The following is a 15342-nucleotide window of genomic DNA, read 5'->3' on the forward strand; positions in this document are numbered from 1 at the left end:
TTGATATTCTTTTAAAGCAAGATATGACAACTCTTTTTACATCTGCAGTCTAGTTAAAGAATGATATTTATCAATAATTTTCTGGATGGTGGCATAGTCAAATTCATTAGAAGCCATGGTAACATTTTGTTTAATTCTTCCAACAGAAGGAAATCAGCAGAATGGAACATCTAGAAAGTCAACTGTTCAGTATGATTTTTCCTCAACTTTGCATTTGGGTTTGCATTGCAGATGATATCTTTGAAGTTTGGTCACATTCTGAGATGGAATTATTATTATATGTTATCTCCATTGGAGTCTGGAGACTCATTGTTAGAAATCCAAACTAACTATTACACACACAAAGCCTATCATACCTCTCCTTAAACTTATTCACTGTCAGGGAACTCACAACTAATCCTGGCAATCCATTCCACTCATTCGCCACTCTTCACACAAAAAATCTAGTCCACACACTCCTGCTAACCACACTCTTACACAACTTCTACGGATGATACCTAGTTCTCGGATTATAAATTTCTATCATATCTGCTCTTTTCTGCCTATCAATCAAGCTTTGTAACCCACAGACTTATAATCATAGACTTATAAAGAGGGATAATAACTTACCTATCTTTACTTGTTAGCTCAACATCCAAGTAATTCTTTGAGCTATTTTGCCAACTTTTGCCCTCTGAACTTCAACTTTATCCACCATCATCCCCAAGTATCTAGCCTCATCATTTTCCTCCAATTCAGTACTATCAATATGATACACTGTAGGCAACATTTTTCAACCTGAATTGCATAACTTTATATTTTACAACATCGAACTGACAATCCTTTGCCCACATGCCAATTTATTTAAATCATCCCTCAGGAAAATCTACATCACCTTTATCTATTGCTCTCCCAATTTTGCATCATCAGCAAACAGTTGAATATCCTCCCTCACCTTAAATCTTTTCCTATATCATTGATATACAAATTTAATAGTGGCCCTAGTATAGAACCCTGAGGTATGCCATTAGTTACTCTCATTCTCCTAGATTCCACTCTGCCATATACTACTCTCTAGTGTCTGTCAGACGCCACCCTACTAACTTCATATCCATTCTCATTTGCTCCAATTTTTGTAATAGTTTTCCATGACAATCTCTCCTTGTAGCTTCTCAAGCCATGGCACTGCTCCTACTGCTAGCACCTACATTGTACTTTTAATATATAATTTGTAATTTAATTTAAAATAAAATAATTTAACTTACTTTATAATTTGTAATTATTATAATTTCAGGATAAAATAAATTCTATGCATTTCCTTATCAAGTTCATTATCAAACATGAATCTAACAGCAGCTTTCCTTTTGGATAATTTAATAATTACACACCTCTATAGGCAACATTCAATTTGTTTATTGAAAACCTTCCTTTATTGGCATACATCAACCTGTCATCCACAACCAAAGAGATGTATTATCAAAACTCTTATACATTGAGCTGACTATATCTGTTCTGCTGATAAATGTTTGCTGGAAGAATTAAAATAAAAACCACCATGGCTACTAATGGATATAACTATGCTGCTATCCAAAAAATTATCAATAATATTATCCCTTACCCAGACCACAATCAGAAACAGAGTTCCCACACCTACCTTACAGGAACATGAGAACAAACAGAACAGGTTCTTTGCAAGTTTAGTCTATGCACCACCTCTGAACCATTTCAGAAACTGTCCTCTTTTCTCATAAAGAAACTGGCTCTCCTTATCCATTCTACAACAGATTAACTCCATTCTCTCTGAGTTCCTGGTGTGTACAGGATTCCTTGTTTCTGCAAGTTGGCCTATTATGAACAGACTGGAAGATCAGTCGGCATCTAGAAGAATGTTAAAAAAAATAAATCTGTAATCATGGCTATGTACAGACTATAACACAGTGCCTTGAACACCACACATAATCAAAAAAGAAAAAAAACTGCTATGTTTTATCGCAGGAAATACAAATGTGTGGGACTTTTCTAGAATCTGTCGTTGTCCTAAAAAACAGCCTCATTTAAATCAATATGGACATGTTAAACTTTCTTCTAAAATTTGGGAAACAGTAAATAGGCATTTCATGTTACAACTTTACTGTGAATTTAGTCTACCAAGTTTCGCTTTACTTTGTCTGACTTGCATGTGTGGTACAATTCATATTATATCCCCTGAAGATATCTCTGTGACAAAGAAATACTAGAAGCATAAATTTTGTTGTTTATGCTGTTTTAATTCTATTTGTTCAACATTTTCACCAATAAATTACCACTTTTGTCCTTGCAAGAAAGAAAAAAAATCATATCGAAAAGAAAATATGTATACATGTTTTTGTTTTAAAAATTCAAGCTCAGCAGTTTTTAGAGGTGAGCTGTAGACTCAAATATACAAATATTATTCAAGAAAAATTAGTTTTGAAAATAAAAAAGCAAACCTTAGACTCAATGGCAGACTGGTAGAAAATATTCAACCAGAATACATAATAATTCAAGAAGAAAAAGCCATCAAAAACCTGAAATGTCAAAAGGCAGCTGCAGGAGATTATTAGACCCAAAATATAGATTCAAATATAGAGGTATAAAAGTTTACTGTGGTAGCACAGTTCAGAAGGAATGACATCATCATCATCAAATTCCTCATATGTACTCCCACAGAGGTGGAGGGGAAGCAGAATTCTAAGATAGTGCCACATGAAAATGTTACATCATTACCGGCTTTCTACTGACAATTTTCATCTTAATCTGATATCTACCAGGACTCCAATACTGTCAGAATCTTCTAAGAATATTCCTGATATTCTCATTTTTAATATAATTCCTCCATTGATGCAATCAGTTCACTTTCCTAATTTTTTTTCAGAATTCTCACATCTGTGGTTTCCAGTGTTTCATTTCTAACCCAGAGATCTCAAGATCCATAAGTTAAAATTGATTTGAATACCATCTTACATAGCTAGCTTAGTGTTTTCACTAGTTTCTTTCTTATTCCAAAGGAATTTATTGAATTGACTACCTACCATACCAGCTTTGCGAATTATGTTGTCTATTTTCGTAATGAATTTGCCATCTTTAGAAAAAGTTGTGCCTCAATAGCTAAAATCTTTACTTGTTCTATGGTTCCCCATTCAGGATGCAGTTAATGTTTTCAATTCATTGTATATATGTGATCCATACAGACGATGAATAACATTGAAGGTAACGTGTACACCTTTGTCTCACACTTGATTTTACATCAAACCATCTTCCTGTACCTCTTTCAATTCTAACTGTTGACTTACAAACTCAAATACAGACTAGATATTGCTTGATATAATGTCCCATTTACAACATATAATTATAGCATTTTGCACAACTTCTTCCAAAACCTACAAAATACTAATACAGATCCTTGTTATATATTGCCATGATTTCTCAAGTCTTATCCTGGCAATCTCTGTTTGGCCTGAACTCAGTTTGTTCTTTTTGTGCATCTCTTCAACAATGTTTCTTAACCTTTTCTCAATTATGCTTGCAAAAATCTTACCAGGAACATTCAATAGGGAAATTCCTTTGTAATTCTCATGCAGTTTTATTTCCCTTTGTACAGATGGTACTATGAAAGCTCTACTCCAATCATCTATAATTCAACCCTCTCACCAGGCCTTCTGAATTATGCAGTGTCACTGTAAACCTTTTATATCTCCATATTTGAGCATTTCTGAATTAATATCATATACTCCAGCTATCTTCTCATTTTTCAGTGTTTTGATGGCATTTTCTACTTCAAATAGCAATATGTACTCCTGGAGTATTCCTCTTGAATGTTTTCTGCTAACCTGTTGCCATTTCTTGTTAGCAATCTCACAAAGTAATTTCTGCAGATTTCTAGAATATCATTATCTTCAGTTTCCATCTCACCTTTTTCATAACTGATTCCTTTTCTTTACTTTTTTCCCTTCAATTTCTAAGGTGTGCACCCTTGGAAATTTGTCCTTTTTTATAATATCAGGACAATGGTCAAATTTGTTCAATTTGTCCATTGTCCTGATATTTATTTTCTATGTACTTACCAAAGTCTTCCCATGACTTCTGTGTAGCTAGTTTTATACAGTGTTTCGCTCTTACATTTTTCTCTGTATTCTCTTAGCACACAAGCTGACTTACTTACCAGGCTTTCAATGCACTTTTTTTTTCTTTACCTTGACTGCCTTTTTAATTTCCTGAGTCTGCCATGAGTTCTGATTTCTCTATCCATGCAGACAACCTCACTGCTTGCCTCTCTAGCTAAATCAACATTTTCTACATCGTCTGCAACTGAATTTCCAATGTTTGGTTTTTGTTTTCAAACTCTTTCACTTTTTTTTTGCTTCAATAATATTTGTCTATTTGAGTTTATAGTTCTCTTCTGAAAGCTGCTCAACTTCGATTCTTTTTAAAATTTCTTCCACATTTTTCTTTTTCATATGATATGATATTCAATTTAACCTACTCAGAATTAAATGGTGATCATTTCCTTTTTCAAATTCACTGTAGATTCTTATGTCCTAAACCAGTGTGAAGATATTGCTATATTTGCCCACATCACTCTGCTTGATAATCTCTGCCATTCAAGAAGATTACTCTCATATTTAGTGTTGAATACTATAGCCACTCCTTTTCTGTGATCATTATTGACTGAATATAACATCTTGTATTTGTTGCTTAGAAGAATATCATCTGTCTTTGTCTTCTTTGTCTCAGTAACACCTCTTATCCTAACCTGATACTTATCTAGTTCTTTTGCTAATTTCACATCTTCTTGGTCTCAGTAACACCTATTATCCTAATCTGATACTTATCTAGCTCTTTTGCTAATTTCATTTATTTCCCATCGATGCAACACTGGCACCATCAACTTATGTTGATGGTGCCAGTGTTGAACTCTGCTGAATTTTAGTTGGGGTTTATTCCAGGAACTAACTTATTGCTGTTCATCCTGGTTCACTGATGAAAACAGCATGGGCCCTGTTTAATCAGGGAGAGGGCACTCTAGCCAAAATGAAACTACCATATCATACCACCATTTTATTTTGGTTTAAAGCAGTAAGAATTCAATTTGACGAGCTGCATCCCAAACTGCCAGTCCATTCTCATTTATTCAGCATTCAATGTAAATACATACTAATGGGTGCACACCTTAAGAAGGCGATAATTGGAAAACAGAAGCTCTGGTTGGTTCTTTGCATTCCTTAAAGGCTATGTGGAGGTCTCCTCAGAGTTATCCAGTTTTGATCCTTAAGTGACCTAAGGAATGGTAAGAAGATAAAATTTTGGATGAGCTCAAGCAGAGCTCTCATACCCATCTATGAAAATAGAAATAAAGCTAAATATGAGAATTAGAGTACAATTTCCCTACTGGTATTCCAGGTAAGATTTATGCAAACATACTTGAAAAGAGGTTAAGAAAAAATTTGTAGAAGAATAACTTGAAAGAAAAACAAGGTGGTTTGAGGTCAAATATAATGATTTTCACTTCCACACACACACACACACACAGTTGAGAAATCACTGGAATATAAAACAAGAATGTGTATTTCAGTTCTGTAGATCTGGTAAAAGGCATATAAAGAGGTGCCAAGAGAAAAGCCATTCAAAATGCAACAATTATATATGACATAAATGGCACAAATTGAGAAATATGTAGCCAATATTTGAGTTGTAAGTCAGCAGTTTAAGGTCAGTGTAAGGAAGAAGGTTTGATGTAAAATTAAGCCTGAGATAAAGGTGCACACTATCACTGCTCTTATTCATCATGTAGATGGATCATGTTATAAAGTTATAAAGGAAAGTGGCATAAACCAGATATCAAAATTGGAGATGTTAATATCACCTCTTTACTTTATGCAGATGATATTATAATACTGAATAAATCTAGTATAAGTCTGCAGAATAACTCAGCTAAACTGAGGGAGTGGTGTAACAAATTTGGTATAAAAATCAGCAATAAAAATCCCAAAACTAAGAAAATAGACAGGAATATTCATAATAAAAAAATATAGAAATAAAACAACAGAATTAGAAGAACTGGTATGGCACCAAGTCAAATGAATAAATCTATATGGAATAAAAGAGAAATTAGCCAGACCTCTAAACAAGACAAGACAGTGTTCAAACTATTTTAACTTTTGGATCTGAAAGAACAGAATTAATAATAAAACACATGAACAATGATTGGAGACCACAGATATGAGAGTTCTGAGAAAAATTAGGGGAGTGAACGGATGGCATCAATGTCTGAATCATCACTTGGTTGCTGAAAAATACTTTAACAAGTAGAGACAAACAAGTTATTGTTCCTCTGTATCAAGCCTTGATAAGACCCCATCTAGACTACTGTGCCCAGATATGGGCACCAGGGTTTCTTCTTGATGGGGAGGAGGTGGAGAGGATCCAGAGACGAGTGACCAAGATGATAGCAGGTCTATGGAATGAACCTTATGAGAACAGGTTTGAAGATTTGTGGGTTGCAGAAATTGGTTGATAGACAGAAAAGGGGTGATATGATTGAGACATTCAAATTACTGAAGGGTTTCTATAAGATTAATTCAGAAGATATTTTTGAGAATAGGACTGGTGATGGGAGGACTAGGGGCCATACATGGAAGCTGGGCAAGAATGTGGTTAGCAAGGGTGTTAGAGCTAGGTTTTTTACTTGGAGAGTGGTGAATGAGTGGAATAAGCTGCCAGAGTCTGTTGTGGGTGCAATGACTGTGAATAAGTTCAAGGCGAGGTATGATAGATACTGTGTGAATGTCGAATAGTTGTTCTTGACATGATGTTAGGGCCTCCCTCGATGAGTCTGTCGACTCCTTGGAGTTGCCCAAAATAATAATAATAATAATAATATTATTAAAAATGAAGATATAAGGAAGGAATTTGACACTGTTAGTATTCAAGAGAATATGAGAGCAGAGCTAATCTCAGGTGGTATGATCACTTAAACAGAATGGGAGTTTAAAGATTAGTAAAGCAAGTGTTTAATGGCAGAATGGCAGAAAAAAGATCCAAAGGATGACCAAAATCTAGAGGGATCAATGCTGTTTGAAGAGTGCCTTAGTTAAGACTGAAAAACAAGATCTCACAATAAGAAGTCAGCAATCAGAGCATTCTGCATCCCTTGAAAGTACATATCAGGAATTTGATGATGTTCTTTTCCTGGTGTTAATCAAGTACTTTGTTCTTGTTGACTTTGTTACTTTGGACAGATGAGCCACTGTGCTGAGATTAGAATCCTGGAATATCAGAGCTACATCAAATTGCTGGAATCAGATATTCTTAACTTTGCTTATGATGACTAATACAAGAGTTTTCCAAGAATAACACCAAGATTTCTACACTCAGAGTTAAATTTGATTGTTCCATGATACTTGTGAAATTCTACCCAATCCACATAACTTCAGCTGTTTCTGGGGGTGCATGCATAAATTATAATTTGGGGAAACGATCATGATTACCTATTCATATGCACACACAATTTTTTTTTAATGCATGATTTATTAATCCTAAGATTATCCTATTATTACTAAATAATCCTAGATTATTTATAGCGTGAATTATAATTAACTCTCAACGAACTGACTTCAATGAACAGTCATGTGATTAACCTTTCTAGCCACGCCTTGAACAATGATGAACTCTCACTACTTAGTAACGGGCTTAACCCAGGGCTGTGAACAAATTGGATTTCATTATCATATTGAAAGAAGCATAAGATTTCTCCCAACCACCATAGGTGATAAAATACAATTAGAAACCTGAAACATTTTAAATAATACTAAAACAATAACAAGCAATCTAACCAAATATGAATTGGCAGCTGTGAAATCTTTAAAAGCAAATCAGGACATCGCAATCACTAGAGCTTATAAAGGCAGTGCCATAGTTATTTTAAACCGAGCAACATACCTGGAAAAATGAATCAACTAGTATCAGACAACAGCACCTATCAATCTGTGAACTATAACCCAACCAATCAGATTAAAAAGAAAACAAAACTATTTAAATCAGTCACATCCTGGTCCATGGATAAGTTAAAAAACTACTTCTGCACTATGCTCTTTCCCTGAGAATTTATAGTTTGCTCAAGATCCAAAAGCAGAACATACTGCTTCAGCTGATAGCTGAAAGTATCAACAGCCCCAATTATTATCTAGCACATTCGCTGCCACGCTCCTCGGGCATAGTTTGTTCCCACACACCAAGCGCTTTTGCGTCTTCAAGGTCACTACAAGTAATCTCATAGCCGGCTTATCAGACAGAATTTTGTTTCATACGCCAACTACGAGTAATCTCGTATCACCCCCACCCATATATTACATGCGCTGACGAATGTGTTTATTGCATCTCGTCTCTAAAAACCTTCAGTTTCGCCATGCCCAGTAAAAGAAAACTTACTGATAAAGAATTAGAAGCTTACGCTAATACAAGCGATGAATTTAATGAATTCTTCATCGCAAATGGAAGGATAAGAGGGAAGTTCTTTCCATTTCAAATATGCACAAATTTGAAATGATTGAAGCAAAAAATCGGAATGGTAAAATTCAATTAAATATCGTTAGGGATTTGGGTATGTCAGGCATCGATCTTTCTGATCAGATGCTTTCTTACTATTCCCCCTTACGAAATCAGATGGCCAAAGAAACTGGAAATACTCATTTTTGATATATACATTCAAAATGCGCATAAATTATATAATATAATTACTGGAAACGCAATGACTGCCTTAAAATTAAGAGATCAATTTATCTCAGATTTTGTTGGAATGGATGAGCTTACAGCATCACAGAATATCATCAGGAGTCGGGATCTTCATTATTTGGAAATTTTCCCACCTACAGAAAAAAATATTCGTCGACAAAGCCATGCCGAGTATGTACACGAAACAAACAATGACACGAAACACGTTATTATCGTCCTGTTTGCAACGAAAAGCCAACATTGTACGTGGAAAATTGTTTTAAAGTGTATCATTTGTAATTCGAATAAATTGGTTTTATTTTATTGATTTCATTTTATTATTTTTATTGATTTTATCAGTTTTAAATTGATTTACAAATTATGTGTTATACTATGGATTAGCTCGCGCTTGGCATAGGAGGTTGGTAATCGACCTACGAGTATGTTCATAGTTGGCTTCTGAGGCACATATATAATATACTATGTTATAGTTGAAATTATTTCCCTTCTACCAATCCCGCAGATGTGCTCTCCGCTTTATTCAGAATCCAAGGGTCCAAATTAAGGTAATTATACTAAGGGTTAACTCGTGTTTGGCATAGGAGGTCGGTAAATCGACATACGAGTATACTCGTAGTTGGCAGCGAACGTGCTAGCCAAGAAACTAGTGTCAACACTCAAGGAGTTGGTAGGTATTCCCCCTCCTATATTAAAAACACACAACTCTAAACAAAAGACATCATACTACAATAAAGTGATTTCTCAGTCAGTTTTGACATCTCTGGCCTTACCACAAATGTCTCAATCAATGACACAATTCTTCTTCTTCTTCTTTTGCAGGACAAATTCTCACCCAATATCACAGCACTCTTTGCCCATGTAATACTGTCAGGCTATTTTGTGTGGTAAAATACCTTTTACCTGCAAAAAGAAGGCACAGCCATACTGGTCCCATGGCTGCCAGACATTAGACACTTTCCTCAGCCACCTAAACAAACAACACAAACGAATACAATTCACAACTGAGAGTGAAAGTCAGAGCATACTTCCTTTTCTAGATACACTAGTCACATGTCTTCCTTCCAGCAGTCTTTCTTTCACTGTTTACTGTAAGCCTACACACACTCGCCAATATATACACAAACTCTTACTGCCACCCAACACAAAAACTAGGTGTAAATAACACACTAAAAACTGGGCTTTGAGGATTTGCTCCAATGAACAAGTACACCTTCCTGAAAAGTGGCTACAGCAAAACTACTATCAATAAAATTCTTCACAATCCTCCACCTAAAAATAAAAATAAACTAAATTACAATAAAACTGTAGAAACTTTAATGTTTCCATACATTAAAGGGATATCTGACAAAATAAACAGAATACTACAGAAATACAATCTTAAAGCCACCTTTGAACCTCCTGCAAAATTAAAGAACTTATTCAACTCTTCCAAGGATCAACTTCCTACTCTGGTCCACCCTGTAGTATACCATATTTATTGCACCTATATAGGTGAAACAGGACACACAATTCTTATCTGAAAAAAGGAACATAAACCGCACATTAAATTTAACAACTGTGGTAAATTTGGTCTTTCTGATCATGCCCTGAATACTCTACATAGAATTGACTGGAAAGGCACCTGTTGTTTACATCACACCAAAATGTGGTATGAGTGTAAATTTAAGAAGGCCTGTGAAATTCTTATCAACCACCATAAATCTTAACAATAATGATGGTCTAAAAATCCCAAGAATATGGAAGGCACATATTCTACCCACATAATCTTTTTTGCCCAAGAATTAATCATAAACAGGACTGCAAGTAATCCAGGATCTTAACTCTAATATAAAAACTCTCATGTTAAATTAGGACACCACTTTTGCTGTAATAAAACTATCTATACGAATTTGTTCTCTGATGATGTTATAAATAGAATATAGCTTTGATGTATTTTTTTCCCACTAGAGGTCAGGCCAGTAGAATAACAGTTGATCAAATCACTGTCCCTTTGGTATACTGTTTGAAATGTTATATAGTTTGTGTGTGTGTGTGTGTGTGTGTGTATACACTAGGGGCTCTGCCCCCCCCCCCCCCCCCCCCCCATCCTCCAAGTTCTAGACTGGTAGACCGGTTCTCCTTGAATTCTGATGACGCGAAAGGGATCCCCCCCCCCCCCCCGAATTCCGGACTTGTAGGCCAGTTCTCGAATTCTGATCACTCGAATTTTGAAGACTCGAAAGCCCCCCCCCCCCCCCCCCCCCCGGTTGCCCAACCCCCTGAGTTCCAGACTGGTTCTCCTTGAATTCTGAATCGAATTTTGAAAACTCGACACTCAGGGTTTAATTATCTTTCATTCATTCATTATTATCATTCATTATCTGAGTTTCAATACGTTTCAAATAACTTGACAAAAAAAGTGACACAAAAAAGTTACATAAAAATGTTTCATAAAAAGGCTTATAATTTTATATCTACAGGGTAACTATATATATATGTGTGTGTGTGTGTGTGTGTACTCCAGATGACCTTAATATGAAGGTCGAAATGTCAGGAAATTAAAGTAATTATTCCTAACATGGTTGTAGTCTCCATAATTTTACTGAAATGAATTGTTAATATAGATATTAAAGAGGAATGGCAATAGACTACATCCTTGTCAGACACCTGCATTTATGTTCTGTGATTCAGATTTTGTGTGGCTATCTTTATTTTAATTTAGCTATTGTTTTATATATATATTGAAATTTGCTTTCATTAACATCATCTCTTAAAATTTCCAGTAGCTTATTACAATTGATTTTATCAAAAGCCTTTTTATAATCAATGAATAATAATATGATGATGATTTATCCTTTCAGCCGTTTTCCAACCCTAGGTGACTTTGTCAGCAAGTATTCTTGCCCACAAAGTGTTCCTGGGGAGATTTTATACAGGGTAGTTACCATTGCTTTCCCCATTTTATCCAGGCTCGGGACCAGCACATGCCAGTCCCAAGTCAGATAAAATGACGAAATCAGACCTAAAGCTGACGAATCAGACCTATGGCTGGAACATATTCATGACTGTAATCCATGTGTGTTCATGGGGCCAGTTTGTCTGTTCTGGGGGGGATGAAAAACTCGAGTTTCCAAGTGAAAAGAACGTCCTACCTCTGTACGAGACCGGCTAACTCACCTTCCATTGAAAGAGACCAGATAAAGGTTCCTCACGTCACCGACAGGAATCGAACCCAGGTCTTTCTGACTAAAGGCTTCATCTATACTGACTGAGCCATGGAGGCTCAATGAATAATATATGGGTCTCTAAATTGAATTCTCTTCTTTTTTCTATCAGAAGCTTGAGAGTAATCCTGCAGTGACGAAAGTGAAATCACTTTAGTCAGTGCAGGATCTGCCATTACAGAAACCGTTGTTCCTCTCCAAAAATATTTTCATAATAATTGGTTAATTTAGTCTTTAAGAGACTTAAATATATTTTATATCTGGTGTTTAAAAGGCTAATGCCTTTATAGCTTTCACACTGATTAATATTGCCTTCTTTGAATATGGGGACAATCATGGCATTTTGCCAGTTTTCTGGTGGTAATTGGCCATTTAGAATCTTATTCATGAATTCTAGTAGTTTGTAGACGAAATTATCTCCAGAGATATTTAGAAGGGTAGACACACACACACATGGTTGCATTAGCTTACTACTTATACTTTATCAGTTAACACATCTTTGTATTATCTCTTTGCAAATATTTAAAGTAATAAATAGTTAATCACTTTCAATATAAGAATGTATCAAAATGGTATATCTTGCACACTATTATACATATATATATATAAAAGAGCTATATACAATCAAATAAACCTTACCTTAATGAACACTTTATGCAATGTAAATTCAGTACTTTTCATATAAATCTTCTTCTCTATCTATTAGTTAAATCAAGATTAAAAGTAAAGTTCATGCTTTATTCCAAAATGGTTAATATACAAATAATCTTTCTAATATTTAAATTTAAAAACATGTGTATACTTAAAACACTATGTTTTACCTCAATATGTCCATTTTAATATAATGTTTAAGATAGTGGAGGCAAAAACATACAATCATCAAATTAGTTATATACAATTCCAAACATAAGATTATAAATCTTGTTCAAGCTGGAAGCACCCAAATGCAAAACAATGGAATGGTCTTGTGTTGGTATCATGAGACTTGTGTTCTGGTGGATAATTCTAAAAAAAAAATACCCCTCCCACTGCCCTTCCAAATTCATTATTTCTGTTAAGGTTGGAGTGGTGAAAAATGGCACTGAGTGCTTTCCTGGACTTTCTTTCAAACCAAAAACTGCTATGGTATAGAAGCATCAAGAAACCTGATTTATCATAGTGAAGAAGTAATTTTTTTATTTTTTTATATTCTTATTTATTTTTTGTGATTATGATATGTGGTTTTACCTAAAGATTATCAGTACACATTTATCTGGTATATCCCCAGTTCATCACAGAGTTGCTGATGTGTAATAATCTATGAAAAGCTGAAAACTTCATAATTTAGTGTGAAAGCTAAAAGTGGTTCTAGCATAGGGTTAATAATTTTTATAGAAACATTTTTTTAAAGAGTTTAGCTACAGCACCTGTATACAATTGGTATACAGGTGCTGTATACAACTGATATTAATTTACTCTTAACATTCTTTTTGTTGATAATTTTATTAACACTTTTATTTTATAGCCTGAATTAATGAAAATGTCTAAGTAGTTTGCATTCTTTCTGTTTTAACACATTTATGCTGGATTGTGTTTCACAAACCTGTCACTACCTATGTGAAGTTGCTTTACCACACATTATGTGCTATCCACATTGGGCAGGCACATTTTTACAGTTTTCCAAATATATATGGCATGTAAGTTTTGATTTTTTTCAGTAGAATTTTATTTGTAGAATTAGTATTTGTGAACTGTCTTGATGATCTGGAAATCTCAAATGCAATTTGCACTGATTTCAAATTTTACACATACACACACACCATTCTTTGCTTTTGAAAATTTTCTTTACATAAATCGTTTGCTTTCTACACTCTACAACTACATTATAAACAGTCATTACCACATTTTCTGCAACTGAAAATTTGAAAGAGAATGTTAGGACAAATATATTTAGTTAGATATTGTGTTTGGTGTTAAAATAAAACTGTTTTGCTTGAGTGTAGTATAGTGTCTTAGTATCTGTGGGAGCAGAGGTGTTTTTCATTATGTAGGGTCATTTTCATTCTAGCTGTCTCTTATTACACTTATTGTAATTAAGTACATACTGCAAATGTCTATATACTGTATTTAGTAATACAATAACACTAATTGTTTTTCTTGCATCTGTGGGATCATGTCTGTTGGGTAGGTTGTTTTTCATTATATAAGGATATTTGAATTCAAATCTTTGGAAAGAATGGATGCAGTAAGTAAGAATTCATCTATGCCTGAATAAAAATCTCGAACAGGTGGATAATTCCAATTATTGAAAATTATTTATGCATATATTAATATGTAAAAAGTGTACACTGATCATTAGTGAATATATGAAAATTCTTAGAAAATAAAGGAAAATATAAATGCAAATAACAAAAACAACAGATTGTATGCAAGATAATTTTCTGCTCCATTAATCCACACATATTCTTTCCATGCCTAATTGAATCACATGATCAATATTATTAGTTCATTGGATAAGCTCCACCTTATAGTTCTTCTACTCCATTTACTTCGGTAAAGGAATCTGCTTTTAGAGACATTCTTCCTTAAATATTCTCATGTCATTTTTTTAAAATTTCATCTAAGTTTCCTTTATCTAGCTTCTATTGCCGGTGTAATATATATATATATATATATATATATATATATTTCCCCTCCCTTCTTAATTTTAAAATTATCGATTCAGCTTCTCTAAATCTTCAAGAAGCAGCTGACTGTTAACTTATCCCTATTCCTTTTGAATTTAATTCCTTTATTTTTTAATATTCTTTATTTCCTTATATTTTTTAGATAGAGGACAATTATCACATTTACACTTATTTGTCTAGGCTCTCTCTCTCTGTGTATTTATTATTATTATTCAGGACAACCATTGAGACACAGGACTCATTAAAGGAGGTCAAATCTTAGAGGCGGAAAAAAAATAGTCTACCATCTATTTTTAAACCTTCACTGTTTATCCTCTCACCACCCTCTGAACAATGCATTTCATGGTTTAACCAATTTCCATACATAAAAACTACTCACCCACCACTGCTAGGTCTGGCCCTTTTCCTACCATATGAAAAATCTCTCCAGTGTCAACTAGTAATTACCTTTCAACAGCTTAAATGTCTCAACCATATCATTCCTTCTCTTTTATACATCAACTGCAATTTATATTCATTCAGTCTAACATCATAATCAACTTTCCACAGTTTTGTTATTCATCTTCGTACCCTCTCAAGGATTACTTCATTCCATTCAAATCCCAGTGATCACATTTGAACATAGTAATCAATATGTGGTCTGATCATGGCTTTATACAACATAACAACTTTTTTATTTCTGCTGGTCAATGTCCTTTTTAGTATGTATTGCAATCCTTTGAGATGGCCTTCATTTCTTTTGCAAT

At 34.2% G+C, this 15342-nt stretch overlaps 1 protein-coding gene across 1 annotated transcript in view; it reads right to left on the reverse strand.

Annotated features, from left to right (window-relative positions):
• The window catches only part of gry (trafficking protein particle complex subunit 11 gry), a 550052-nt gene that overhangs the window by 83145 nt on the left and 451565 nt on the right, over positions 1–15342 (reverse strand). The window contains exon 25 of the mRNA XM_090404214.1: positions 12570–12629. Coding sequence (XP_090260340.1) covers positions 12570–12629 — 60 coding nt within the window. The remainder of the gene's footprint in view (positions 1–12569; positions 12630–15342) is intronic.

This window comes from Typopeltis vanoorti, chromosome 2, assembly GCF_054136105.1.
Source record: "Typopeltis vanoorti isolate ZY-2024b chromosome 2, IOZ_Tvanoo_1.0, whole genome shotgun sequence".
NCBI lineage: Eukaryota > Metazoa > Arthropoda > Arachnida > Uropygi > Thelyphonidae > Typopeltis > Typopeltis vanoorti.